This window comes from Aphelocoma coerulescens, chromosome 13, assembly GCF_041296385.1.
Source record: "Aphelocoma coerulescens isolate FSJ_1873_10779 chromosome 13, UR_Acoe_1.0, whole genome shotgun sequence".
NCBI lineage: Eukaryota > Metazoa > Chordata > Aves > Passeriformes > Corvidae > Aphelocoma > Aphelocoma coerulescens.
In genome coordinates, this window is record NC_091027.1 from 14,762,695 (window position 1) to 14,790,367 (window position 27,673).

General features: G+C 38.6%; 1 protein-coding gene across 2 annotated transcripts in view; it reads left to right on the forward strand.

Moving 5' to 3' along the window:
- The window catches only part of TENM2 (teneurin transmembrane protein 2), a 744,328-nt gene that overhangs the window by 650,854 nt on the left and 65,801 nt on the right, over window positions 1-27,673 (forward strand). Inside the window, exons 16-18 of one of the 2 annotated variants that reach the window (XM_069029269.1) lie at window positions 10,705-10,899; window positions 16,183-16,383; window positions 17,515-17,700. In XM_069029269.1, coding sequence (XP_068885370.1) covers window positions 10,705-10,899; window positions 16,183-16,383; window positions 17,515-17,700 — 582 coding nt within the window. Of the gene's footprint in view, window positions 1-10,704; window positions 10,900-16,182; window positions 16,384-17,514; window positions 17,728-27,673 lie in introns of both variants that reach the window. The other variant, XM_069029270.1, reaches the window with a different exon arrangement.

Below are 27,673 nucleotides of genomic sequence, written 5' to 3' on the forward strand. Positions count from 1 at the left end.
AACCATTGTGCAGCTTAGTTCTGGCAAGCCATTTTTTTTTTCCTTTATATTACTTCCATTGGTGGCCAAGAATTTCTCTGCTCCAACTCTGCTCTGCTGAATTGTGCTTGCTGTGCTGTACGCTTGGTAATTTGTTTTTGTGTTTAATTAGTTAGCTTATTTAATTGTGTTGCAATCTATATTTTGGTTTTACTTTGCTTTGTCTCCGTGGAATTGTACTGGTGTTTGTTTATTTCATTAAGTTCTGAGAGTTCATATTTGCAGTTGTGTTGGGATCATCTTGCAGTCCTTGTGATGCTGGTAAATGTCACTGAAGCAACTATGATTAAGTAGTATTGTAAATCACATTATAGAAATACAGCTGTTGTAAGACATCCTTAGACATTTGCCATCCCTGATTAACAGAAACAGCCCTGATTCACAGCTTCAGATTTCAGTATGCATGACTTTTTTCACACCTACACTATATCTGGATTTGAACCTGTAATTTAGATATTTTTCTATGTTTAGTCCCTATTTCAGTGAGATTAAATTCAGTTAACTGTCATCCCCTTTCACTTTCTCAAACAAACAAAAAAATCTCTAATTCAAATGTAGAAAACTGTTTAAATATCTGCAGCTAATGTGGAAGTGTGCAGTTAAACATGTTATGATCTAACTTTTCTGGTAAATTTAACAAGGCAAATAATAGTAACTGAGACCAAACCAGCCTGTATTTTAAATACCCTGAGCTCTGCAGCCTGTGGGTGCAGTCCTGCATCTACTGCACTGCTGTTTAGCCAGAGCTAAGCCATTACCAGAGAAGCAATAGTTTTTACAGCATTCACTGGGAATGGTGTAAAACTTACCAAAATATTTGAAGAAACATTTCACTTTTTTGTTCCTTCTTCTAGAAGCATAAGTGACTTCGTGCTGTTAGTGCTTCTCTGTTATGGATCACAACACATATGTTTGGAAGGAAATTTCTGGTATTTGATGTTTGTCCTTACTGCTGCTTTTTGTGAGCTTGAAGCATCATCTCTTTGATTCTTCACTGACTCTTTCCACTGGGATAGCAACTGAAACCTCTGAAATAGTTTAGTTTTCCCTTCCTCCACAGTTTTCCTAGTGATGAAGTTATCAAAACATACGAATGAAGATCTACTTTCTTGTCTATGACAGTAGCTGATTTCAACATCTGTTGGTTTCCATCTGTTGGTAGGAAGAAAAACTTGTTTCTCTGCGTGGTCTTGTATCAACTTCACTGCTTATATCTAAAGCAGGAATTTCACAGCTCTGATTCTGTGTTACTAACAGAAAAAGAGTTGGTATGGTTGGTTTGGGTTTTTTCCTTTCTTTTCAAAGGCATAAAATAAGTGGCAAACTGATCAGTCTCATTCTTCAGTGGTAAATCAGAACCAGAGCAAGGGAACTTCCATTCCCTTGAATGCACTGATGCATGTGAAAAGAGTTTGAACTGTGCTGCTCTTAAACGATGTAGCAGAGAGGGAGGACCTGAGCTGGATTGGCTGCAAATCACATTCATGTACTTTGTGGAGAACTGCAGTCTTCCTTTAGCACAGGCAGTGACAGTGGCACAGCTTCTGCAATGGTGGAGAAAGAAACAACCAGGCTGACCAACAGCTGAATCCAGAATGTACTGACAGGACAAAGTCCTCAAGACATTTGACTCCTGGCTCAGCTAGCTGATTTATCAAGTGTCAGTGCACTCAAATATCCTCTTTTGTCTCTGTCTCCAATTTGTAGTTTGTTTTATGCCACTTGAAATTCTTTTTTTTATGTGCAGCTGTGACTTCTCCAGTGAGACAGTACAGTGGTGTCTTTCTCTCCCCCTGAAGCACTCCAATATCTTAGTATCTAAGATCTTTGTTGGTGGTTAGTGAGATTGTCTAAGCTCATCTTCACAAAAGCAGTAATGGGGCTTCAGTCCTTTCAATCCACCATTAAAATAGTTCCGAAGTGTTTGATATTGGCTTAGTTTTGATTTCCCTGTTCTTACAGACTGCATTGTTATTGTTGTTGAAAATATTATAGGGGTCAAATAATCAAGCAAAATTTACTTGTGCCAAGTGAGCAGTCTCAAAGAGATCATTTTTAAAAATTGCTTTGTTTCTGGAAATTGGTGCTAGTATGGGAAGAGATGTTTGTATTCCATACATAGATTTTTTGTAACAGTTGTTAAGCAGAGCAATTATCTAATGGAAATAGATACTTTGTACAATGGTAGAGGAGGGAACAGCAAGTGTTTTCTCTTTGACAGATAGGCTCACACTGAAGGTGTGAGAACAAATATGACCTTTGTGATAAATTTGGGCCAAAGTAAAAGTTTGCTGAGTGTTCAGAAGAATGTAAATATTAATTGTGCAGTTAATGCTGTCCAGTCACTTCTATAAAAATCATGCCATTTTTTTTGTAGAGCAGCTTAAGTACTTATCGATTGAGAACTTCTGTAACTCCCAAAATGGAGGCAACCCCATATCTCTACAGGTATTTTAAATGACTTGAATTAATCATAGGCTTAAAAGTCTCTAGTGATCTTCGTTAAGTTTCCTGGGTTTAATTAAAACATCTGTGCAGTTTTAATTTATCGATTCATCCAACTCATATGTCATGTTTTTAACACACCCCAGCATGCTCTGCATCATTTTTAACCCGATTTCCACTTAACTAAAGCAATTAAATTCACCCCGGATTAATTAAAGCATCCATACTTTAGTGCTTAAGTCAGCGTGTACTGCTTTCCCCAAATGGTTTCTGAATGTCAGAGATTTGACACACCTGATAGGTTTTTTGTCCTTCTGGAAATTCTTCTATGGATTTCTTCCTCACTTGCTAATGTGCAGTTTGGCAGAACTTGGGAGCTTGGTGATGCTGGGGTTGGGCAACTGAGGTAGGGAGAGCAGAGCCAGACTGCTGTGAGGGACATTCCCTCTTAATGCTGACCTGATGCCTGCCAGGGCAGAGTAGCACTGCTCTTAAACCATTTAAATTAGTTCTATGTTCTGTAGTCAAAGCAAACAGTTTCATGAAGTAACTACTAAACCACTCCATGTCAGTGACAGTTTTTCACAGTTGTTCATTCTCCTACTGGGTGAATTTCTAGAAGATGACTTCTGCTTGGAAGAGCCTGAGCTCTTAGAGCAACCTAAAAGATGTTGTAGATCTTTCTAATTGTCACTTAGAACTTGTTCTTAAGCACTTCCATCAGCCTGATGGAAGTTAGTGAAATTAGTGATCTCTGAAGAGCTGTCAGACCAGTCAAACACCATTCTTCCTGACCATGCAAATAGCATGTTTGTGAGGCACAAAGAGCAGGTGAGAGAAAACAGTCTTGGATTCATTCAATCTCCCATTCCAGAATGATTTTCTTGGGCCTAATGTTTGCTAGGAGTGGAGCAGCTTCTCAGAAGGAAAGTAGTATCAAAATAGTGTAAACTAGTAAAAGAGAAACAACATAAACCATGAAGTGGTCTTAAAAGTTATTTCAGATTTTCGTATCCACAAATGAACTTCAGTAAAAGCAAATAGGTTTGCAGACAAGTAGTGAAATGTGCAGCCAACTGATTAAAATATATTTAAACAGAAAATATGAAAGAAAGTGTTGTCAAACAAAACCATTGTATTTTCAGACTACAACTAAGTAGATTTATATGTCTTCTAATTTTTAGAAATGTCTTGTGGGCAAATACTTGGTGTAAAAAGGGATACGATAATTAAGGGCAAATATTTGGTGTAATAAGGGATGCGTAATAAAATAAGGGATGTCTCAGTACTTTTTTGTTTATAATAGTAATGTAAAGTCTAAAGCTAACATTTTGAATCAAGTTGACAGCAATTAATTTATTTAATAACTGGGCTGATTTTCTAAAATGCAAATGCTTTCAATTCCTTTGGGTATAGTGATTTTGTGGATTTTAAGCCATTTAGATTAAGATTGTTCACATATAAATATTGCTCACATATTTCATTTTAGGAGAACAGGAACTTGATTGTAGCTTTTGCAGTGAATCTAAAATTATTTGGGGCTTTGGTAGACAGTTGTAGGATTTAACTCTAGCATCAGTAAAACACATCTTCACCTGCTTACTTATTAATCTAATTTGTCCATTGAAGAGAAATTAACGTGTAATCTAAATGCTGCAGACGCATCACCAACATAAAGGCCAATAAGAGAAAAATGCCAGTACAGTGTGACTTTACTCTCATCTATCAGGTTAGGAACCAGGCAGTTGTACACAACATTTGTCTTGGATCTTTCATCTATTTCTACTCCAGTCTGGAGCTGACCTCGAGTGCATTTATGGGCTTCAGATTGGACTGTCAAAAACTGGGATCCATCTTCTTTATATATTGGCAAAATTGTGCATAATCTCTCAGCAGTAGCAGCTTAATCTCTGCTAAAAGGAAGTCTGAGTGTGAGGTATTATGGAGTCTGAATTGATTATCCCCTAGAGGAACTGCACCCAGAAGGGTCACTGGTAGGGCTCAATGCTAAGAAGTTTGACCTACATCTTCAGTCTTCAGTTCCTGGTGATCAGTGAAAAAAAGAACAACTTCAGTTTCATTATGCAATGGTGCATTTCAGTTCTTTATGTAACTAGGAATTTGTGCAACTCCATGTCCAAAGAGCATAGCAAGACTGCCCAGTCAGTTCAGTGAATTTTTGTGACTGAAATTCACTTCCTCCTCCTAAACAGGAGCACCTACAGATAAAAATAAATATTTTTCTTAGGTGTGGCAAAATTCTGTACTGTTCAACAAGGGCTGAACATATCTTACATAGGAGTATAAATAGTGTCTCTTCAGAATGTTTTGTTGGTTTTTTTCCCTGAATATGTGTGTTTGTTTAGAGGGAAGTAAAGCTGTAATGGTTGAGACCAAAATTCCATTTCACCCAGGATTTCAGCTATGATGGTGGCGTACAGCAGATAGTTGGGGGAGAGTAAAAATTTTACTTGTCTTTGTTGCTTCTCCATTAAATTCTACTGGTTCCAGAGATAATGTGTGCTAGGACTTCCTACAATAGATGAAGCCTCTTTGTGTTCAGTAGCCTTCGTAGATTTTCATTCCATGAATTTGTATAATTCTATGATCAATCACAGAATGTTCTTCCATGAGTTTTAACGTGTCGATTAATTTTGTTAAAATTGTTTCATGGAGCAGTCAGCAGTATTCAGGCTCTGTGGCTGATTTTCAAGTGCTCTCTTAGTTCAGTCTCAAGCTCACACTTGAACACTCAGTCCTGATTTTCCATCCTGTTTGCATTGTGAACAGACAGCCAAGCTCATCTTTTTTGCACACCAGCTTGTGGTAAGAAGAATGTGGTTTATACACAAGATTGGGGCTTGCAAGCATTATGGATACAACCATTCTGGCCCTTACCCAAATACCACCCCTTGGTGCAGTTTTCTCATGGGCATCTCACCACAAAATTCTGTGGTACACATTAAAAAATTAGATGGCACCAGAAATTATATTCTTCCTCTGCCATGTTTGAAAATTTACATTTGAATGTAAAGCTGAGCTGCTTGCAAAATAAGAGTAATATAAGGGCATTGCTTGTGACCTGGTGCAGGACAGGGAAGCATTGTAGGTACAAATTCAAAAACCTTTCCAGTCTGCGTATATTTGTGCCCAGAGACTCAAATAACTTTGAAGAGAAGTATACCAATTTGTCTGTTTTATGAGGAGGAACCAAAAACAGTCTGCAGTAGCGAACTGACAGCCTAGATCCTAGTGGTACAGGACTCTCTCTGCACCAGGGTAATGTTTGCTCTACAGCAAGAGAAACCAAGCCAGAACTCTGCCTTCTCATCCTGTTTGGAGCTTCAAGTAGCAGGCGAAGGCCTCTCAACCCAGCAGCTGTGTAACTAATGCAAGTTCTTCAACAGCCTCCAAGAGTTTGTCTCCTCAGATATCCTTTGCTGGTTTCTTGCCATGCTCTAGAAGAACTGCTCTGGTGAGTATGTGTGTGTGAACACTGGAAGGGGGGTGCAAGGAGTGTGTACACATACGGCAGCTGGGATACCCGTGGGTTGTCACTGGACAAAGTGGTGGCTTTTGATGCCAGACCTTTTGGGCATTATCCCTGGCCATCTCCTCTCCTCGTCCATGTGTTGTTACCAAATCACCTTTCCTCATGCATCAGGGAATATGAACATTAGTCCAAAATAACGTCTAGAAAGAGAAATTTGAGAGGGATGTTTGGCTTGTCTTCCCTGCTCAATTAATGTTCTCAAATGTGTGAAGCCCACAGGACTCAGAGGTCTGTAGTGTCTGTTCATCAGCTGAGCCCCATGTTAAAAACTTAGTCTGATTTTGTTCAAATAACAGTGAAGGGCATAATCCCATACCCAAAGAAACGTTTGGGGTTAATAGCTGTTGTGCTTATCCAGTCTTCATTCACGTTATATACCCTTGTGCCTAAGTTGCTTGAGTGTTGCTGTAACTGCTCCTGAAGACCTCTGTCCCCTTTTAGCCAGTGCTGGTGTGAGATATGCAATCAATCTCTCCACAGAAATGAGATGGAACTTGGTTGTTCCATTACATAAACTGCCTGCCTTTATTGCTTCAATAGACTTTGAGCAATCAGTTCTGTCCTGGACCAGGGGCCGTCCACTTCACATGAGGAAACACGAGCAGTCCTAGATAATAAGAACTCCAGAAAGTACTTGAGGAGTTTGCACATCAGCTGAAGATGCCAGGATGTAAAATGAGGGTGAACTAGTTTGGGTCTCATTCTGCAGCTATATGATCTAGCAAATAGGCATTGCAGAACTCTTTCTAAGGCTACCTGCTCCTGTCCTCTATAGAAAAGCATCTTGAGTCTCTCTCTTTCTCAGGCAGAACAGACTATAAACCCATACCATAAACAGCCATGAAGACCAATTCCTTGCAGCAGTGAAAAGCCAGCTTCTTATAATAACCTACACTTTCCTGCATTCTTGCTTACATGTTTCTCCTGAAATCGTAGTGAGATAGCAGTCTTGGAAATGCTAAAATCTGACCCAGAATCTCTGACATTTTTCTTATTCTCAAAGTGAGATTCCTATTACATAGCTTGTAGAATAACTCCAGCAGTGGGTTGTAGATTAACTGTGGCTTTAAATTGCAAGTGTTTTAATCTTAACTATATCCCCTTCATCCCTAAGGTTAAGTGACAGATTCTCTTGTTTGTCCAAAGTCAGTTCTGGTGTCATTGGCATCATGACCGCCCTGGCAAACCCCTGAAGGCAGATCGCTGTTCAACTTATAGACAAGCTTCACAAGGACTGAACAGATTTGTGAACCATAGGAAGACCTCTGACCTGATAGAAACGTGAAGAGAGGAATGAAAAGCTGTGACATGGCTTTCAGCTTTTCTTAAATTCCTGAAGCACCATAGCAGAGTCAGGGAGCACTAAAAAACTGCTGTGGGAGTTCTTTAGCCCAAGACCCACCACCATCCAGTAACCTTTCTTCTGCCATGCCAGGCTCTGGTATCCCAGAAGCTGAACCCTGAAATCCAGGTCAAAAGTAGGAGCTAAGAGTGGCTTACTCATAGAAAAGTTCCAAATAGCAGATACACATCACCTTTAGCTGGACTGCAGTTACCCACTGCTTAATGAGACTTAGGGGCAAAGCAAGCAAAGAAGTGATCTTACAGCAGGTGTCTGGCACAGAATTATGGGTCCAGACCACTCTACCTGGGTCTAGAGAGGTCACAGTTAAGTGTCTTGGAGGTTTTTGTTGGTTTGGTTTTCTCTTTTTATTTATTTTAGTAATGGGTTTATTTCTGCTCAGTCCCTCTTTCAAGGGAGTGTGCTGTTTAAATAGAGTTATTGTCTTTATTTGAGTTTTCACTCCAGAGGAGAGGTTTGCAGAACAGAAATCCTTTCAGGAGTTGAGTGACACGTTGATCTGCAAAGCAACAAAACAAAAAGAGCTGTTCCTCACTCATATCCAGCTTGCAAGTCAGCTTCAAGTTTTTGTTTTTATAACTACTTGAACAAATGTGGTTTGTCCAAAGAAACTGTCTAATGCCCACGGATTCATCTAGCCTTCCTGGGACCTGTTATTCCATGCAGCTTTGTCACAGCATGGTGAGGAGTTGGGTGGGCAGAATCAAGTGTGTCCTGGTGCAGCTGGGGAATCCACACTGAGAAACCATCAGTAATGACAACTTTGAGTCTCTGCAGGGGCATGGAAGCATGTAGAGAATTTGCATCGAGCAATATTCCTTTATTCCTTCCTTCTGTGGTGGACTTGACCAAAGAGACTGCAGGCTTCACCACCACACACCAGAGCTGAGGGTTGCCTTGTCCTAGAGAGAGATTTTTGTGTTAAAGTGAGTTCCAAATAAAGGGCCAGGGTCTGGTCAATGTTTCAGGGTGTGCAAGATGACACCAAGAAACTTGCCACTCGTGATCACTCCAGGTCTTCAGGACAGGCTGCCTTCTGATCACCTGCCCAACATCCTCAACACTGTGGCAAATAAGGAGAGCAGGACAGAAATTATTACCTTTCTTACACTGATGTGAGAAAATGTATCAGTGTCAGCCCAAAATAAGCTTTTAAACTGCAGTGAAATGGAGAGTTGTGGACAAAGGAATTGTGCCCCCAGGTCTTCATAGCTAAAAAGTGGAAGTGGTGCCAGGTTGATCCCTTTCTTCCTGGCTCACCTGGTGACTTGCAGGAGCAGTAGCTGCACACCTGGGCAGGGAAAGGCTGTGCTGGGAACTGAGCCAGGCTCCACAGTAGAATGTGCAGGCAGAAAGAACAGTCACAGAGCATTCACACTGCTGTTAGTTCAGTGTGTGGTACTTCAGGGAAAGCTGTTTGATGGTGAGGTGCAAAAAGATGTCAGATAGGCTGTCCTAGAGTGCAGTGTGGGGACAGTTTGTCTGTGTGCTATTTCAATACAGCTGGCTCAGTGAGCTTAGTTCTGAAACCAACTGCTGAAAGGAAAACCAGTAGAAATTTAGCATAACCTTTTTCACTGAACTCAGTAAAGCACTTATGAAGATATATCACATCTGAAATGAAAATGTTGCTGATGGAAATTATATTTTATTCAAATTTCGGTTCATTTTTGCAGTGCATAAGAAAGCAACTGGACAAAACTTACAGTAAGAGACAATACCAGGAATGCAGTAGAATGAAGTCCTCTTGTTACCAAAGGATGGACAATATGGACCTAAGACCCAGGAGCAGTAGCAAACCCCAAACTTCAGCATGCCGACTTTGATATTGTTCTACTGTAGAAGAAAAATAGGCCAAAAAATATTATACATATTATATGACATGTGGCCCGTGTAGTCTTAATTGAAGTAATTCTCAGCACTCTAAATTTTAGCTAACATTTCAGGTTGGAAATCTGATTTTTTCTTTTTTCGGATCAATTTTTTCCCATCTCAAATAAGAAAATTCATAAGAAAATCTATCCTGAAGTGTGTTTTTGCAGGAGATCAATGGGACAGCTAAGGTTAATAAGCATTGCAGGACTGGACAGTGGAGAAGTTGGATAACTGGACCATTGCACATTTCTTTGTAGGAAATCAATTACTTGGGTTCTTCTTGATCATTCAGGTTAAAGGGATAATAGAAGCCAAGAAGACATTAGGACCTTTTAATGATTAATAGTAGCTTTTGAGTATATTTTTGGCACTGAAAAACTGGGTATTCATTTCTAATTACTTTGAAGAGGAAAAAGACAGGGAAATACTTTTCTGTCTTTATCAAACTGCATCAGAGGGAAGAGCACAAAAGGACTCCAAGGTTTTCTCTAAGACTCACTTCATTACTCCCATTTTCTGTTATTTCTATGTTATTTTCTCCATTTCTCTGGCTGGTGACCACACATCCAGTCTTTGACAGGCATGAAAGTTCACAGATTGCCACGTTCCCAAGGGAGACGTGAGCACGCAGGAGTGAATATGACTTAGTGGAACATTTATATGCACCTGGGTTTTAATAAACTACTTGTTTCTTTCCATTGCTCTGCATATGTACAACATCTGATTCCTGGCACCCAAGACCTACTGACTACTTTTATTATTCATAGGCTTCACTTAATTTGCATAAATGAATATTTGCTCAGAATGTGTCTTACCCCCTTGAATAATACAATGGTGAGGGGTAAGGGTTAATGATGCTTTCTTGCCAATACACACAGGGTAAAAGCTGTCACTGGGATTCAGGGAAACAGGGTTCAGCAGGGACAGTGGTGGCAAGGTGCGTTTGTAGTATCTGAAAGCTTGTGTCATTCTTGTGTTCAAGATTCTTACACTGAAAACCAAAGGGTCTAAAAAAGTTTGGGGACATTACATTAAAGAAGTGTTATGGTAGAAGAAAGATGCCATATAATAAGCTGTTGTGGGAACTGAACGTGTTGTGTTCCATCTGTGAAAATCGGATGTTACCTAGAGAAACAAAGCAGAGTAATGCCAGACTCAGATCTGTTCACATCAGTTATACCAAGCACTATCAGTATTCTATAAAGCATAGGAGCTGTATTCTCAGAATGCCCAACACATATGTGCTTTATTAAATAGCAATCAAATTATTTCTTTGGGAAATGAAGAGCTCAACCACTACGAATTATCTCAGATTTTTTTTTACCAGTACATGAATGTATTTAAGTGTTTGATAGTGGATTTTTGGTGCACTTTTACACAACTACATGCATGACCCTGTGTGCTGTTTTTCTTTCGTTCCATTTTCCAGCTGCCTGCCCGGTTCTGTGCAGTGGCAATGGTCAGTACTCCAAGGGCACCTGCTTGTGCTACAGTGGCTGGAAAGGTCCAGAATGTGACGTACCCATCAGCCAGTGCATTGACCCCTCATGTGGAGGTCATGGTTCCTGCATCGAAGGGAACTGTGTCTGTTCTGTGGGCTATAAAGGAGAAAACTGTGAGGAAGGTAGGATATTTATTTTCTGTGTTGTGAGTTTGTTTTCTGGGTTTGGGGGTTATTTAATGGGTAGGAAAAAAGGAAAGAACATAATAAAAATCTAAGCATAAAACTGCTGTAGCAGATTATTTTAAAAGAGGGTAAAAATATAGTCCATCACAATTTTACTGAGCTATGAGAGTTCAGACAGAACTTCTGGCCTTCTGTATACATTGCTTTGCAGTATTAAGAGTGTCTGCCACAAGTAAACCTGAATAATTCCTTTGTTGAAGAGCGAAGAAAAATCTTACAGATTATGTTTACCAAACAATTTAGATGTGAAATGCAGAGGAAAAAGGAGCAGTAGTAGACAAAATTGTATAGCTTCAACTTCACACAAAACACATATCAATCACTATTAAGACAGAAGCTGATGAAAAATATTTGAATGACTTAGATATCCATGTTGGTTACAGACTTAATGTGGGGCAAATTACTCCTGTTGGCTGCAATCATATGGGATTAAGGAAAGGTAGATGGCACACATGAACAATAACTGTCCTTTAAATGCAGAAAAGCTTTTCAGGTTGAAAAGTGTCCAATTTCTTGAGTATGTAGAATGAGGAAATTTTAAAAAATAATCCATGCAAAATGTGGTCATAGATTAAGCTCACTACTGGTTGTATTCACAGAGTTTTCTGTTAGAATGCATAACATAAATTGGAGTGCTTTTCTTTTTAAAATATATTACTATGCTCCAGAGTTTATTAATCCTCCAAATGGAGAAGCAGCTTGAGTACTGAAGTGATAGGGCTGGGATGTCATGCTGCTAGGATTTAGGAATCTCTCTGGATTATTCTGAATGGGTTGCAGAGCTTTACTGATACTATGTGTATCAATTTTTATTTTACCCTATAGTAAACAGTTGTCTCTCCCACCAGAAAACAAAGGGAAGAAAACTGTAGATAAACAAACCACTAAGGGTTTTATTTTCAAGACTACAGTCATCACCTTTAGGACAAGATCTTGCATTAGTCTGAGTGAACTTGTGGTAAAAGGGAAAAAAAAAACAAACCAAGGATCCTCACTGGTGGGACTGCAATTGTTTGTTCAGTTTATTCCTGTAGTCTCCTTCCACTGAATACTCTCAACACTGGTTATTAGAGCTTTTCTCCAGAATTCAGTTGAAGTCAAGAGTTTTTGTATTGTTTTTAATGGATTACATTTTAAACTATATCCAGAAAATGCTGTAATGTCCTTTTTTTTCTCCTTAGAATTGATAGTTCTCAGTTCACCCTCAGTGTATGATACTAGGAGATATTCAGAAATTATCTGAAATGCCTTGTTTTAACTATCATACTCATCAAAATCAAAGATGGAAAAGACTGTCTTTAACATGGTCTGCAGCATCCAATCCATTCCCCAGGAATGCAGAACCTCTCTTTCTGGTACTAACTGCAATTGTTTGCTTGGTCTCATTGAGTTTTATACATTTAATCATGTATTCTGTTGTTGTATAAATGCTTGTGTTATTAGAGAGATTATGGTAGATGGCCTAAAATGGTCTTTATTTCATTTAATTCTGGAAACTTTACCTTGCAAGCCATTCCTCCCTCATTCTGATTGTAATTTCCAGCTACTTGTAGGGAATTCTCTCTCTGCTTTCAGTTCTCTAGAATGGCTGTGGTCTATCTGGGCCAGACACCTTGGATGCCCAAACTCTGTAAGAGAAATAGGTTCCCATAGTGCTCAATCCATGTTATCCTCAGGTGAATGGAGTGGTGAAGCAAAGACATCAGCAGCTCCAGAGAAGTTTGTAGAACAAGCCAGTGCAGACCTTTTTGCAAAAGTGTTAACTCCAGCCAAAACTGGGAGCATGACAAAACTGTCAATCAACAAAGCTTTTTGGGAGGTGAATTGCTATGTGAGATGAAAGTATATGCATTATTTAATCAACACTGTGCTTGGAAGGATACGTTTTTTCTTTAAAAGATAAATGGGTTACAAAGGCAGGAGGTATTGATTACAAACTTGGAAGGGGCCAATAACATGGCAAGAAAGGTTAAAGTAACCTTTTGCATATGTGATTGGGCAATAAATAAGTCAATAAATAATTCTTCATATAAATAAAAATCAACCGCCATGTTTCTAGTGTGAAATTCCATTTTTTTTTACATATTTCTTACATTTATTCGAGTGCTATGGGAGAAAGGGTGTACTATGAAGTAAGTGGTGTTTCTCTAATTAATCATCGAGTCATAGTTAAAGTTTTTGCATGAATTGAAATTTTACACTTTTAATGGCAGAATGATAGAAATAATATTTCTGTATTTATATATAATATGTGAAATCTCCTCTATTGATTTGAACTTCCAAAAAAGAATGGCAAAGGTTGATTCATTTGCCATTTGCCAACTAGGATATTGAATTAGAATAAGTGGGTCAGCAATTTTTTTTTCCCCAATAGCTTTTTATTTCTGATATTCATCATGGTCATATTGTTCAAACAATTTACCTGAAATGAAAGTGACACCAAAATCAATATTTTTGATGCACAATTTTTGCAGCATAAACACTGTTTTTTCTATTAACAAATTTGCACAGAAGATGAAGTGGGGTATTTGTCAGGCTTCATTCAGTCCGCTTTGGGGGGAACACAAGTGAAATTGCCAAATTAGGTTAAGTTAAGGGTGGTTTTCTTGTCACTTTCCTGGTCGAGTCATTTTTCAATGACATTTAACTTCATAAGTGTAATTCATGGCTCTTTGGGGACTTCATGGTACATATTGTTCTGAAAACTCCTTGACCTCCTTTTTTGTCCTTAAGGATATAAATTGCTTTCAGTACCCTTTTTGTCAAATCTCCAGAGGGCCCAATACTAAATGAGCTCTAATGATCTGAGCTGCCAGGGGGCTGTGAGTTCCAAGCCTAACGTACTTGCTAAGGCGCATTCTCCTTTGTTTAAACACCAAAGATGGTCCATTTACAAATCCTGATTAAATACCATTGTAAACCTTGCTACACCTCAGGGCCAGAACCTTTGCAACACAAGTCAGAGCAGTTCTATTGCAGGTAATCACATTATGCTAATTTCAACAGCCGAGGATCTGGCCCCAGATGATAACTCTGAGCATGTATTAAAATAGACCAAGATTGGAGCTCAGAATAAAAACTCTCCTCAGTTTAAACTTTGAAAGCTACTACTTACCCAGATGATAGAACAAAACAGCTGTAAAGCACATTGGTCTAGAACAAAGGTGTTTAGTGTGTTATCCTGTAAAACAAGGGAGGCTGGGGGCTTAGGGGCATTGATAGGCTCATTCTGTAGAAATAAATCAAAGCTGCATGAGCACTGTAATTCAGGATAGGTGGAAGACAGTTAATTTAGTAGCAGAAGGTGGTGTTTTTCATATGCTCCACATTCCTTTCATTAGTGCTTTTGTTTGAGAAGGAAGATGATACATTCCTGACAAGGAGAGTACATTATGACTTATCATTATCTCCTAGAGTTAGCTGTCCTATAACAATGTTATACACGTGTTACCCTTCTACATTTTCTGTTAAAATATATATTCTAAAAAAGCCCAGAATAGACCAAATGTAGGGGGGAAGCAACCTTCATCCTAAAAGTAAATGAACCTAAGTTTTTGTGTACTTTGGTTCTTTATTCAATCAGACTCTTTTATCACTGCTCTGTGTCCATTGGGCACAGAAGTTGTATGAAAGACACATTTTAAATTTCAGACAGGTTATAATTTGGCTAAGCACAAAGAAGGGGTGACAATATGGGACAAGCAGTCTGTATAATTTAAAACAGTTGATGAATTTATCAGCTTTGAGGTGAAGCACAAGCCAATCTTGGTTTACCTATAAATATGAAATTGCTTTCTAATATCTTCATGTCTGACTAACTCAGCTTTAAATCTTAAAGAAAAAAAGGAAAAACAAACCCAAAACTATAGCCAATGTCATCATTAAAATGAAAATCTTATAAGAAATTTTACAGTAATTTATTCCTATACTACTGTAGTTTGATAACTCATGTTATTGCATCTCTAAATGTCCCCGTCTCAATCCTCTGCCTGTATCTAATCTATATACTTGCTTTAAATGTTCTGCAACTAAATAACATAGTTTGACAAGGCTCTATTTTTATAGAAAAGTTGAAATTTGAAAGATCAAGTATTGTTCACATCAGGTAGAGTGAAAATGTCTCTGCCTTAATTTAGAAGGATCAATTTGGAAAAGATGAGAGATAAATCACTTTCATTATAAACTCAGATCTTCCTGAAGCAGCAAGAGGGAATGCCAATCATTCTTGGTCCTGCTGTTGTGAGCTAATATATACCAGTCATGAGATGAATTCAAGTTATTTCAGACATGAATTTGACCTTGGCCTTCAATTCCACAGCAAAAGGCACTTGGTAAAGCCTCCATGTGGGTACTGGCAGTAAAGCATAGTATTCTTATACAGATTCATGATATAAGATGAAAATTTGGAAACTCATAATGTTACTGATAAAGTTTATTTGAAAGACAGCTTGTAACATTCCTTTATAGGACTGAAATAGCAACTGAAATTTCATTGCATCATTTTCCATCGTAACTATTTTCACTTTGTTGTTTCTGGGTTGAGATCCATATCTGTATCTGGTTTTACTTCTTTAAGAGAAATAATCTGCTGGTTTAGAATATGGGTTGAAGTAACCAGGGCTCTCAGTTTCACATCTCAGCTACTAAGGGACCATGGAGCAAACATTTCAGAAGTGCCTGAAAGATCAGGAGTCTAATGAAGCTGAAGCCACTGACATTTTGACTTCAAGGTACTTGAAGTGGCTGTCCTAACGTTGTTCTCACAATGCTCTGGTATTTCAATAGTAATAATAGCAGTTTTTATAGAGGTACTCCAAATAAAAAAATCCTTTAAATCTGCAAATTATTAACTTATTTTATAATTTAAATACAGTTCATGAGTCATTGGAGCTTCAGTGTATTTCAGGAGATATGTCTCCAGGTTTATGTGTGAAACTCTGACTATATATATTTAAGTGCTATTTTTAAGTCTTCATGCTTCTCCACCACAGCATTCCTGCAGTAAGCTGTCATTGTACAGTCAAACCCTGCTTGATTTATTTAATATAAAATGTAAAAGACTTCACTTCCCAATTCTCAGACCAGGTATTAATATGACTTGGAGAACTACCTCAAGCTGCTTTATTTATCCCCGTGGTACAGACTTCTCAGAGCACGTTTTCCAAACATCCCCTTGTGTGAAGTGACCCTTCTCTGCATTGTTTTTGTGTTCTCCCGCAGTGGATTGCTTAGACCCGACGTGCTCCAACCACGGGGTGTGTGTGAACGGGGAGTGTCTGTGCAGCCCGGGCTGGGGAGGAGTGAACTGTGAGCTGCCCAGAGCGCAGTGCCCTGACCAGTGCAGCGGGCACGGCTCCTACCTGGCCGACACCGGGCTCTGCAGCTGTGACCCCAACTGGATGGGCCCCGACTGCTCCGTTGGTAAGAAAAAGAGTTTTTCCTGATTTTCCAAGATTGTTGCTATTCTGTTAAAATGTTAAGACCTACGGAAAGTTTGAAATGAAGTAATGATTTAGAAAGTTGTCTTCGTTACGCATTTGGTCTTGTTTAATTTTGTTGGGAAGAGATGTGTAAGTATCTCTATATATATTTTCATGGCATTCTTAATTTGGGACTGTCAGCTGAGGGTGAGGTGGGTGCAGATTAGGAGTTTGTGTTTTGTTCTAACACTGATTCTCTTTTAGAGTGAAAAAGTTACATAAGTGTACTTCTGTTTCCCAACTGTAAATGAAAATGTCCATCATTTATGGGAAAAAAATACAAGGAATTTTGCTTTTACATTGTCAGCTGAACCTTGAGATGGTACTGTAGGTCAAGTCTCTCAAAATAATATTTACATTTTTCACAGTTATTCAGTTATTTTCTAAGATTGATCAGCTAGAATACCCCACCAGTGACATGAATATCAAGATGTGTTTTCTGCTTCATGGATAAGCAGTCAGAAAATTCATGAATGAGAGTTTCACTGACACTTTCTTTGGTGATGCATGGGGCAAAAGACCCTTCTGCTTATCTGCAATTTCAGCTAGCAGAGAGCAGTAGAATTTTTGGAGTGGGACATTGGATAACTGACCATGTTAGTAATAGGAATCTAAAATCTCTCCTTGGAAAGTAACTTCTACCCATCATTCTAAATGACCCTGAATTGCTGCCATTCTCTGCCAAATGAGTTTTAGGTGAGTTTCAGTCTTATTCTTAGCAAATCAATATCTCTCAAAATCACCCGAGGTCCAGGTTTGAGTAAAGCAGAGCCACCTGCTCCCTTCCTTTGCTGCTGGCAGGTGTTGGGGACACCACCTCTGACATGTGTTTGTATCTGCGTGGAGGATGCACCTCTACAGGTCTGTCCAGCATACATTAGCAGATTTTTTTTTTTAAACAACTTTTTAACAGAATTGAGTTTGCTTTGAAATAAAAATTAAATGCCGGTCTCCATCAGAGTATGAGCAGGCCAGCTTTTGAGAGGCTGTAGTTTTGAGCAAAAGCATTGCTGTTGTGCTCCCTTTCCCTCCAGGGCGCAGGGCTGGCTGTAACTGCTGTTCTCTCTCCTAGAAGTGTGCTCCGTGGACTGTGGCACCCACGGCGTGTGCATCGGCGGAGCCTGTCGCTGCGAGGAGGGCTGGACAGGAGCGGCCTGTGACCAGCGTGTGTGCCACCCCCGCTGCACGGAGCACGGGACTTGTAAAGATGGGAAGTGTGAATGCAGAGAGGGCTGGAATGGGGAGCACTGCACCATTGGTAGGCAAACGACAGGCACCGAAACAGGCACATATTGCTTTCTTTTCATAAATCGTAGAGACATAGTTACTGTCGTGGACTGTAATGGGCTGTTCCCTTAAGGACCCACGTGCTCTCAGATAGTAACCCTGACTCAAAATGTGTTGGGAGAAATGCAGATAGGCTCTTGGAATCACTTCAAATCAGTAACGAAGCAGTTCGTAGAGAAAAAAAACCTCAACAAATTCCACATTATTAAGTAAAGATGTAGCAAATGGTCCATCTCAGTATCATTCGAGCCTGAATGATTTTCAGACTTAACTAAGCATGCCTTTGTGTGAATGGCCTCTTTTTTAATTTCCTGGTCTGATGCGTCAGTGCTCTCGTGCTGTTGTACATCACATCTGAAACACAGCCCCACCAGCACCACCCAGAGCAGGGGTCAGGTGGTGGGGGAATGTGTGTTCCTGGTGGTACAGGAACAGCTCCCTGCCCCTGTCCCATGCTGTGCTGTGACAGTGGCCGTGGTGTTTGCATGGAGGCAGTGCCAGCACGGGAGGGCCCGTGGGCTGCTGTGAGCCCCTTCCCTAAGAGCCTGCTGCTCACTGCAGCATCAGCATCACAGTCTCAGCTGGGCTCTGTCAGCCTGGGAAGTTCAAAAGGATCATACTTACACAAAGCAATGATGTTCTATCCTCTCGATTACCGTGCTTGAAAATTTACTCTGAAGAGGAATTAATTGTTCCTAAATTAAGTTTGTCTCTACAAGCAGTCAGACAGTCTATTTGGATTGTTTTGAAAAGTGACTCAAAGCAAAGGAGAAAACTATTATTTTGCCTGAGCTGTAATCAAAAAAGGGAAATTCTCAGTGATCACATCCCTTCTGAGAAATCTGAGCAAATTCATTTGGAACAAGAGTATCCCATCTACTGAGCCTGTGAGGTACAAGCAAGTCTGCTTTTCTCCAGAGAATTTTTGGAGAACTGTGAAATATACCTTAGAAGAAATCTGGTGAGTCCAAATCCAAAGTCGTGTTGTTTTCCTTATCTTAAGGTGGTGAATTTAACAAAGAAAAGAGTAGGTCACTTGAGATTTTCATGGCAATCAGGGACCCTAATGGGACAGTCCTATTACAAGTGAATTGTTATTTCTTTACTTAAAAGTATGGTGAGATTCTTGCATCCCTCAAGCTGTTTTTCTTTTTCATTCCCCTCTGATTTCTCTCTGGATATATAAACCATTTCTGATACACACATGAGTTGGAAACTAAAAGTGTACTCTCATTGGAGAGTCAAAAAAAAAAGAAAAATTAATACATATTTTCAGGGCATATCCTTTGATGTGGTGCTGCATGCTTCCACCACACTGTGCTAATATGATTTAAATCAAAGCTTTTATGACTGAACACTTTGTGACCAGCACAGATGCAGAGTGTTTTTGTCATAATTGCTTTCAATCTTCCATCATACCAACATACCTCTGCTAGATTAATCCAGGCATTTTGTTTTCATATTAAGTTCTTCCCAGGTCTTTACAAAATGCCTAGTATGCATTTTTTTCATTAAATTCTGTAATAATTGCTTATTTCAGAAGTTGATGCTTTGCACAAAATTTGTTTTGCTTTATAATCTCTTAGTAATGTGCCGATGTTTAGAAGTAATTAGTGTATGTAAAGTCTTCATTACTGTGCAGACAAAAAGATGCCTTTTACCAAGATCTCAAAAGTATTGCAAGCTGAACTAGTGAACTCTGAAGTGAGATTTTAAGTCTAATTTTCAGTGCTTTGAACAAGATATCTTCCTTGCTATTGATGTACATAATCAATTCTTTCCAGAGGAAGGGTGATACTTCTAAAGTGATTAAAATATGCATAAGCTTTTTTTGTTTGGTACATATTAGAAAGATTTCCTTGAAACTTAGTGTGGTCCTGCCTGTGGGAAAGATCAAACTAGTGAAAAAAATTCAGATATGCCCTTCTAGTTATTGTGGTTCAAATTTGTGCAGTCAGAAGTTGTCTGTTGCATGCAGACAGATATTCTTGTGACAGGCTTGTATTAGTAAGAATTTTAACATGGTCATTTCCTGAGGCCATTTACAAAAGCATAAAGGCTGATGCCAGGAATGGCATTGAGTTCAGAGGAATAACTCAGCATGACCCCAGTGGTTCGTGTTACATGGGGCAAACACAGAGTTCAGAGGAAAAGGATGGTAAAAGTGATTTTTGTCAGTATTGGTATGAAAAATGCTAGAAGTTACCACTGGAAACTTTGTGCTTAGAGTGAATTGATAGTTTGGTACAACGATGAGTTGCTCAAGATGTTTTAAACACTGCTGCGAAGAACTAAAGTGCAGTTAAATTTTACAGAAACTCACTGTAATTTAGAGTATTGCCTTTATGGTTTCATTTTCAGCTGAAAGTTTGACACACCATTTAATGTCAGAATTACTGAGGAGTGTCCACCTAAAAAAATGCCACAAATTAGTCCTCTCTGGAAGGTACCTGACAAACTGCACAGTCAGTTTGTCCCAAGGCAGAAAATGCAAATCCTGTAGGAGAGGTTATTTACTCTGAATTTCCATTTTTGTTACACCTAGTCTGAAATGAAGTCAGCAGAAGAACTTGCTTTCGTTCAAGTGACTTTAGGGCAAGTGCACTTGGAATAAATATCTGTGAGGAAGAGAAGGAGATTTCTATATACAAACAATTTTCTTTGTGCTTCTTTGCCAGTTTCATGTGTTATATTTACATGGCAGTGGAAAAGAAATCATCATAGCAACCTGCAGGTATCCAAGTTCATTCAGGATATTTTATTCTATTTAATATCAAATGAGGCTTTAATAGATGTTTGACAGAATGTGCACTCCTTATCATTTCATTGTTGAGTATCTAAGCTCAAAGTTTTAGTAGAACTGGTTTGTTTCTCTCTGAATTACCTGGTTTAAGGAAAGCACTCAGAAAATCCTCACAGAACTGCAGTGTGAGCTCAGTGTTAGCACAGTGCAAAGCAGCTTTTGCTGTGTGCAATAGAATTATGTGTAAGAATCAATGCAAATAAAAATGCATGCATCTTCCAAGTTACACAGATTTTGATAAATCTATATCCAAATAATATAAAAGTGAAAGGACTGGGTGTCTGGTCTTGCTCAGATGCTTTTCCTAGCAGACCAGAACTTCAGTTCACTTTGCTACTTCAGGTAAGAAAAGAAATTGCTTACTGGAGTGGTGATAAAGAAAATTAATCTTTTTCCAGTGCAAAAATAGACCTGTCAGGATATGTTTATTAAGTGATTACTATTCATTGATTGCAATTATGGAGGAAGTTATAACTAAATAATAGAGGGTAATCTAGATGAGGGAAAAAATATTGAAAAACTAATAACAAAGTGAAAGAAAGGTATAGAAGTTGTTAATCTTGAATCCATTTCATGACAGAAATTCAAGATGGAGAACTTAGCTTTTCTTGAATCATCTGAATGTTGTTAAAGCATGCTGTTATAAAACAGATCTGTTACTTTCACTGAAAATATATGGATGTTAAAAACTGTTGTTTTTAAATGCTTGCAGAGGGTGTTCTGCACATAAACTGTCAAGATAATATTCCAAGGACAGTGTGATATATATGGAGATCTTATGAAACAGTCAGAAATACCATTTTTAAAGTGTAATTCCATCTGTAGTTCATATCCCTGCAGCATGGACTCCTATTAAGTTTTTGGTAAAAATCTCACTGGGAGACCGGTGAAACCAGGAATGAATCCTAAATATTTACAAGTAAAATTTAAATGTCTGCAAATGGATCTTTTAAGGTGGTCTCTGACCAGAAGGTGATACATGAGGTTTTCTTTGTGGCTGCCTGTCATATTCCCAAGCCTTGCTCTTGTCTGCTCATGTCCTCCATCAGATGTAGGTTAAGCACTCCTTTTTAGACAGAAAGTGGGCAAAGATTATTCTCAAGGCTATTTAGTAATATGGATACTCTGCTGCAGATTTTGATCCAGACAGTTCTTACATTTTATGTTCCTTTCTTTATTTTTCTATACAAATGAGCTATAGCCCTGGTACAGACATTGAAGCTGGATCTCCACCTGCCTGCCTGCCAAAACACAAACAGGTGATGTGTCCCTCTCTGCAGGCTCTGCTTAGGTTCATTTATCTTGGAAAAGACCCTTAAGATCATCGAGTCCAGCCATAAACCTCACACTGTTCCTGGCCTTGGTACTGCTTTCTGAAATCTAACTCCAGAGTCAGGGATCAGCTGCTCTCTTTCCCCCAATGAGTCCTTGGCCCCTGTAGTAAAACTGTCAAAATTGTAGGACAAGTTCCTTAGTAAAGAAGGGGTTTGGAAATCTCTATTAGCTCTGTATCTTCTGTGTTTTCAGGCCCTTGAATAAAGATTTGAGAAAAGCTAGGATTCTGTCACCTACATGGTGGAAAATAACTTAATATTTTCAGATGCATAAAAATGTACAGGAAAAAGTAAGGACTCTGTGTCCAGGATGATTAAGAAGTTTAAGTTACAGTATAAGATATTTGTGTTAGGTTCTAGGAAAAACCATGTTAGCAGTAAATGAAAAACTGAAGGAGATTGTCCAAGCAAGTTGTGAATTCCTCATCAATGAAGTTTTTATCGAGCATTTAGACAAACATCTGTCAGGAATAACAAAGGTAATTCATCCTGCCCTGGGGCAGCAGGCTCACCAGGAAATCATTGCACTCTATGAACTCTCTTCCAGTCGTCTCTTAAATGAGCTGAAGAGGAAGCATTCCTTCTAAGGGCTTTATTTTATAATGGCCTCCCTTAAGAGTTGTACTGTCATTCCCTTTAAGAATCCAATGCCACTGTTAGAAGTAAAATTGATAATTTATCCAGCCAAGGAGACTAGTCTATGTGTTCTGTATTTGCAGAACAATGGGTTGTCAATGTGCATATTGAGCCACTCTGAAACATCCAAACAAACTTACACCCAGTAGGTAAATACTTTAAATACTCTCCCTTTAAAGGTGAACACTAGGTGGACCATATTCCACCTCTGGTTTTAATAAGAAATTGTTTACTAAAAACTTTTCCCCCCGAGTGCTTTGGGATGACCTTTCCAGCTTTTAGACATGTTTATATTTTCTGTCAACTCGATGGAATACCACAAGTGTAAAGATTTAGTTCTTTACCTTATCATGGACTCAGTAATCAATAGAAACATGAATAATGTGGCATTGTGTTATCTTTGGATGTAGCAAGATATTTTTGTCCCATGATAATGCTCTTTGTGTCAAAGATTTTTTTTCTTCTACTACTGATTTCTCTTGTTGTAATTACAACGGTAATGATTCAAAGATGAGGCAATTTTCAGGAGAGATGGAAAGTGTGTGGGAGGAGGCAGTGGAAAGCCATCGTATCTGACAAAGAGCAATTTAGAAGGAGCTAGATATATTAGACTTCTCCAATGCATTTCTAACTTAAAATTAATCTGTAACAGTTTATAACCTATCAAGGCATAAAAAACCCTCTAACAATGATGACAGGAATTTAGATTGCATGCTCTGAGGAGGGAGGAACACATTTTTTCATTTCATTTGAAAAATGTATAGACTATTTGGGTCATGACCACTTTTCATTACTGCTGCTATAGAGATATGTTGGTTATATATATATATATGATGACATGACCAAAAATGTTCGAGATGTTGGCTGTTCCTGAATGTGCAGATTCTAGTTCATCACCTGTATCACACAGTTATCCCACTGTTTTTACACCTGGAAGCAGATTTCTCATGATGCAGCCTTTTAGGTATGTGGTGCCAAGCTTTCATTGGAGCTAAGGTGTTGTTCCCCCTGTGCCTCTTCAGCAAAGCACAAGAGCAGCAGGTACCTCATGAGGCAACTGGAGAGATTCTCAATGATTTCTCTCACTCGCTGCACATCATTCACATTTTCACTTCTATCAAACACAAAAGGTAGAACATTCTACTCAAAACATGGAAATTTTCCTTATAGGGTGGAATTTTGGTAACATGTTATGTCATGTTACATTTTATAACCAAAGCCAAGGAAAGGTACTTGTCACTTATATAAATGGTCATCTAGTCCAGCATCTCTGTGCTTCAGTAAAGGTGCAAGTTTGGTAAAGAAACATCTGGTAAATAAATTTCTTCCTGGAAAGCTGATGCTTCTTATTTATCCCAGCTACATTTGCTACTGAGGTGCTTTGTTGGTTGTCTCATCTTTGTCATCTTCTATTTCACTTGGAAAACTTCTGAATAAAATCTCTTGGCTGTAGAGTCCCCAGGTTCCATACTATGTAGATGGCTCTTACTTGGGATTTCTGGTTCTGGTTTGTAACTTGGCAAATTCCTATGCCCAACACTGAAATAATACCGGCTACTTTTGTGGATCAGGGATGAGTAAACTTTCTAAACTATTTCTGTAGCACTAAGGAATCCAGAACTACAATATGCAACCACTTAATTTTATCACAGCCAAACAAGGTAGCTGATTATGAATACTTGGAAGAAAATATTCTGTGTAGAGATTTATGTATAGTGAGAGTGGTTTGACTTTCAAGGAGTTTAGAAACAGAATTCCTTTTCGTTTGCAGAATTTTCAGGGGGCAGCTGGGGATCTTTTTTGGCTGAAAGGCAAGCTTATTCATGAGGAAGAACTTTCCTGTTTGCATTCTTTGCTGAGGGCTTCCTGTAAATGATTGAAACGTGTCACAGCTTGGTATCAGAACACTTGAGTGGCTTTTTTCTTTCTCTTTTTACAGGATATTTGTGGAACATGACCTTATTTCTTTCCTTTCTAGCCCAAAAAATTTAATGAGTATGTTTTCAGCATAACTTCCTGCATTTTGTCTGGTACTTCAAAGGTGCACCCAGAAGATACTGGTGAATAGTTTCCCAAACTAAAACCACATTTCTTTTTTCTCCTTTTGGAGGGGCTTCTTCATGAGTTATATTGATTTTCTGGCCAATTCTTGAACTCTTAAAAGACCACAAAAAGAGAGGGAGGGCAATCAATCAGGGAGCTGATCTAACTTTTGAAAGGGCAGAGCCGATTATGCTGTTCATAGCAGTATTCCCAGAGTCAGACAATCTTCTCTTCTCCTGCAGATAATATTTTCTGTATTATTTTGTACCCTGTGGTGTCAAGCAGAGCTTCAGCAAGTGACTGAATTACACAGTGTTGCTGGAAACAAAACAAAGACATGGGAATGCTTGTAAGAGGTCAGTGACATGGGTTGTATAGAGATAGAAAGGCAGTACTGGATCTTGAGAAATAGATATGTATATACATATATGTCATATTTATACTTATTAAGAAAGAAATACAAAGGAGAACAATACCTGCCCATCCTTTGAGACTGCTGTTCGTGTTCCTGTTAAAGATACCTTTTTCTTGATCACTTCCATTCTTGCTTATACATTCTCAAGGTATCGTTCTTGCATCTTCAGTATCAGTTTCACATAATCTTTCATGCTTGAAGATGCAAATAAAGCCAAATGTGTTTTGACTGACTGCTGCAAACTCTGTGGAATAATATTTCAGATGCAAAGCTTTGCAAACTTTTTTTTTCCAGCTTCTTGCCAATTTAGTATCAAATTAACAGTAGGATGCATTAGAAGTTAGAAACTTGTTTTCCTAAGATATTTGACGCGTTTGAAATTCTCTACTCAATATTTTCTTAGTTTAATGTTGTATTAAAAATATTAATGTCAGAAATAAAAAGGAAAAAATGGTCTCTGTAGCACCTCTGAGGTGTCAGTTCAGGATTTTGCTGTGTGATCTATTTAGGGCTTCAGGGAAAAATGAAACTATTGAAAGCCTTCTCTTTAAGCTGTCAGTTCTCTCCTGTGCAGTAACTGCTCACTGAGGATGAATACACACTGATGCTGAATATTGATACATCCTTCTTTCACTAAAAGTCCTTACTTAGACAGTTTTTTAAAAGATCTTAAGGAATGAATATGGGGACTTGTTCAGGGCACAAGTTATGAGGTATCATGAGCCATTCTTATTGAAGAAAGTTTTTACAAAATTTATGTTATCCAGCTCTTTTCTCTTGTTCCTTCTTTCTTTCTTTCCATCCCTGTTCTGACCTGCTTATGAAATGCTCAGTAGGATAACGATGCTTCTGGAGATTATTCCTGTGTGTAGCCTCAGCCTGTTTCCTTTTACATGTAGTTTTTCTGTACATATAAAAAGAAGCAAAGTTTGCTGTCCAGCAGAAATCATCGTATAATATAATATATCTCATTTGTCCAAAGAAATTACAAACATAATTTGAGTTACTGAAATGTAAGAGCTAAATACAAACTTGAGTATTCTTAAAGGCATTTGGGTCTGATGTTTCAGTCCATGTTCATCTCTTCATGTTGAAAGTGAAAATAATTGGAATAATCCTGAGTTGCTATTACCTGATTTATAGCTGCCAAGAAATTGTGACCAACTGTGTAGATTTCTACAATTTCCAGCACATTCTGCTGTCGTGTTTTCAGTGATGTAGTGTTGATTGACATATAACTGTCCATCTCAGGCTGCCAGTTGTCTTCAAAACACATCCATGCTGGGATAGATGGAGACAAAGCAGTGCTGGTGTCTCATTAATCAGCAGTTCACAGTCATGCTGCTGAAAGCCAAAGGAAAAGCAGGACATGATATATTAAGCTTGCTGTGTTTGTCGTCATCCCCTCTTCATTCACTAACTGGATTAGAGCAGCAAGGATTCATGGCCCAGCTGTTCCCTGAGGATTTTCGACTCTGGGAGCTGACCACGAGCACTGCACACTGCACACTTAAATATTTCACTCAAAAAGAGGACCTCTCTTAAACAGTTAAGCAGTTTTCATGGAAGAGTAGCAGGTTTGCTTTCACAAAGGCTTCGGTGTGACATGCATCATAACATTATCCTTAATGAAAATTTAGGCAGAGGAGATGTGGCTCTCTGCTTATCCATGTGAAGCTTTTCTCCCTCTCGCTCTACTACACTTAAAAGTTCTTTTTACCCCTGCCTTACTCTGATCAGCTATTTGTGTGGCCCATGAGTGGTGTCTGACATCTGGGATGGATTTTCTTGTGGTGGCTCACTGGTTTTTGGGAGCTGTGCAGCTGTGAGCCCCAGATGTTCAAGTGTCAGACAGTCTCTGGGTTCTCTCAAGCACGGTTCTCAAAGCAGCCCCCAAAGTCCTGCCCACCTCACTTGCACTTCCTCTGTTCCACAGTGCCTTTTCAAAGGCCATGGGTGTCCTGCATTCTGGACCTAGGAGCCATAATTTTGACAACCAACCATCTAAATTCATTGCTTTTTTCCTAATTCCACTGTATTTTTAGTTTCTATTTGCAGTTTTTAATAGTCCAGTGCAAAGCAAGTTGATCAAATTCAGCATCAATAGACTGTGGCTTGCTTTCAAAGTGCTGTAAAATAAGATACCATCAAAATAGCTGCTAGAAAAGATTGAGGTATTTCTTTTTTAAATGTTCCGGCTTGATTAGGGTAGATTGAACTACATGAGCTAATAGTTAATTGTTCATATATTTGAAAAGTATAAACACTTCTAAAATTTTAATATATTTTTACATGAACCCATATAAAAATGAGTTTCTTCTCTGTTTAATTATAAAATTTCAGATGAGTATTTTTTTAGGTGGATGTTGGAAGACTAAAGTTATTTAAGAGTCTGAAAAATGAGTAAGATTCAGAATTCTTCTAGACCACATATGTTTTAATTTGCCTTCAACTAGTTTTTTGTAGCATTGAACAACTGAGCTAAAGAACCACAGTTCATCAAGATGCAGTCCCCGTTCTGAAAAGAATTAGTAGGGATAATAACTTTGGTATCTAAGAAGTGAATATAATGGTGTAATTGTAATTAAAACCATTCTTTTTAATTAAAAACTAAATCAGTTTGTAGTGAAAAATATTACTAGGTTGCTATGTTGTGATTTTAGGTTAGAAGCAATACTAAAAGGACAATTATCCAAAAGCACAAATTATCAAA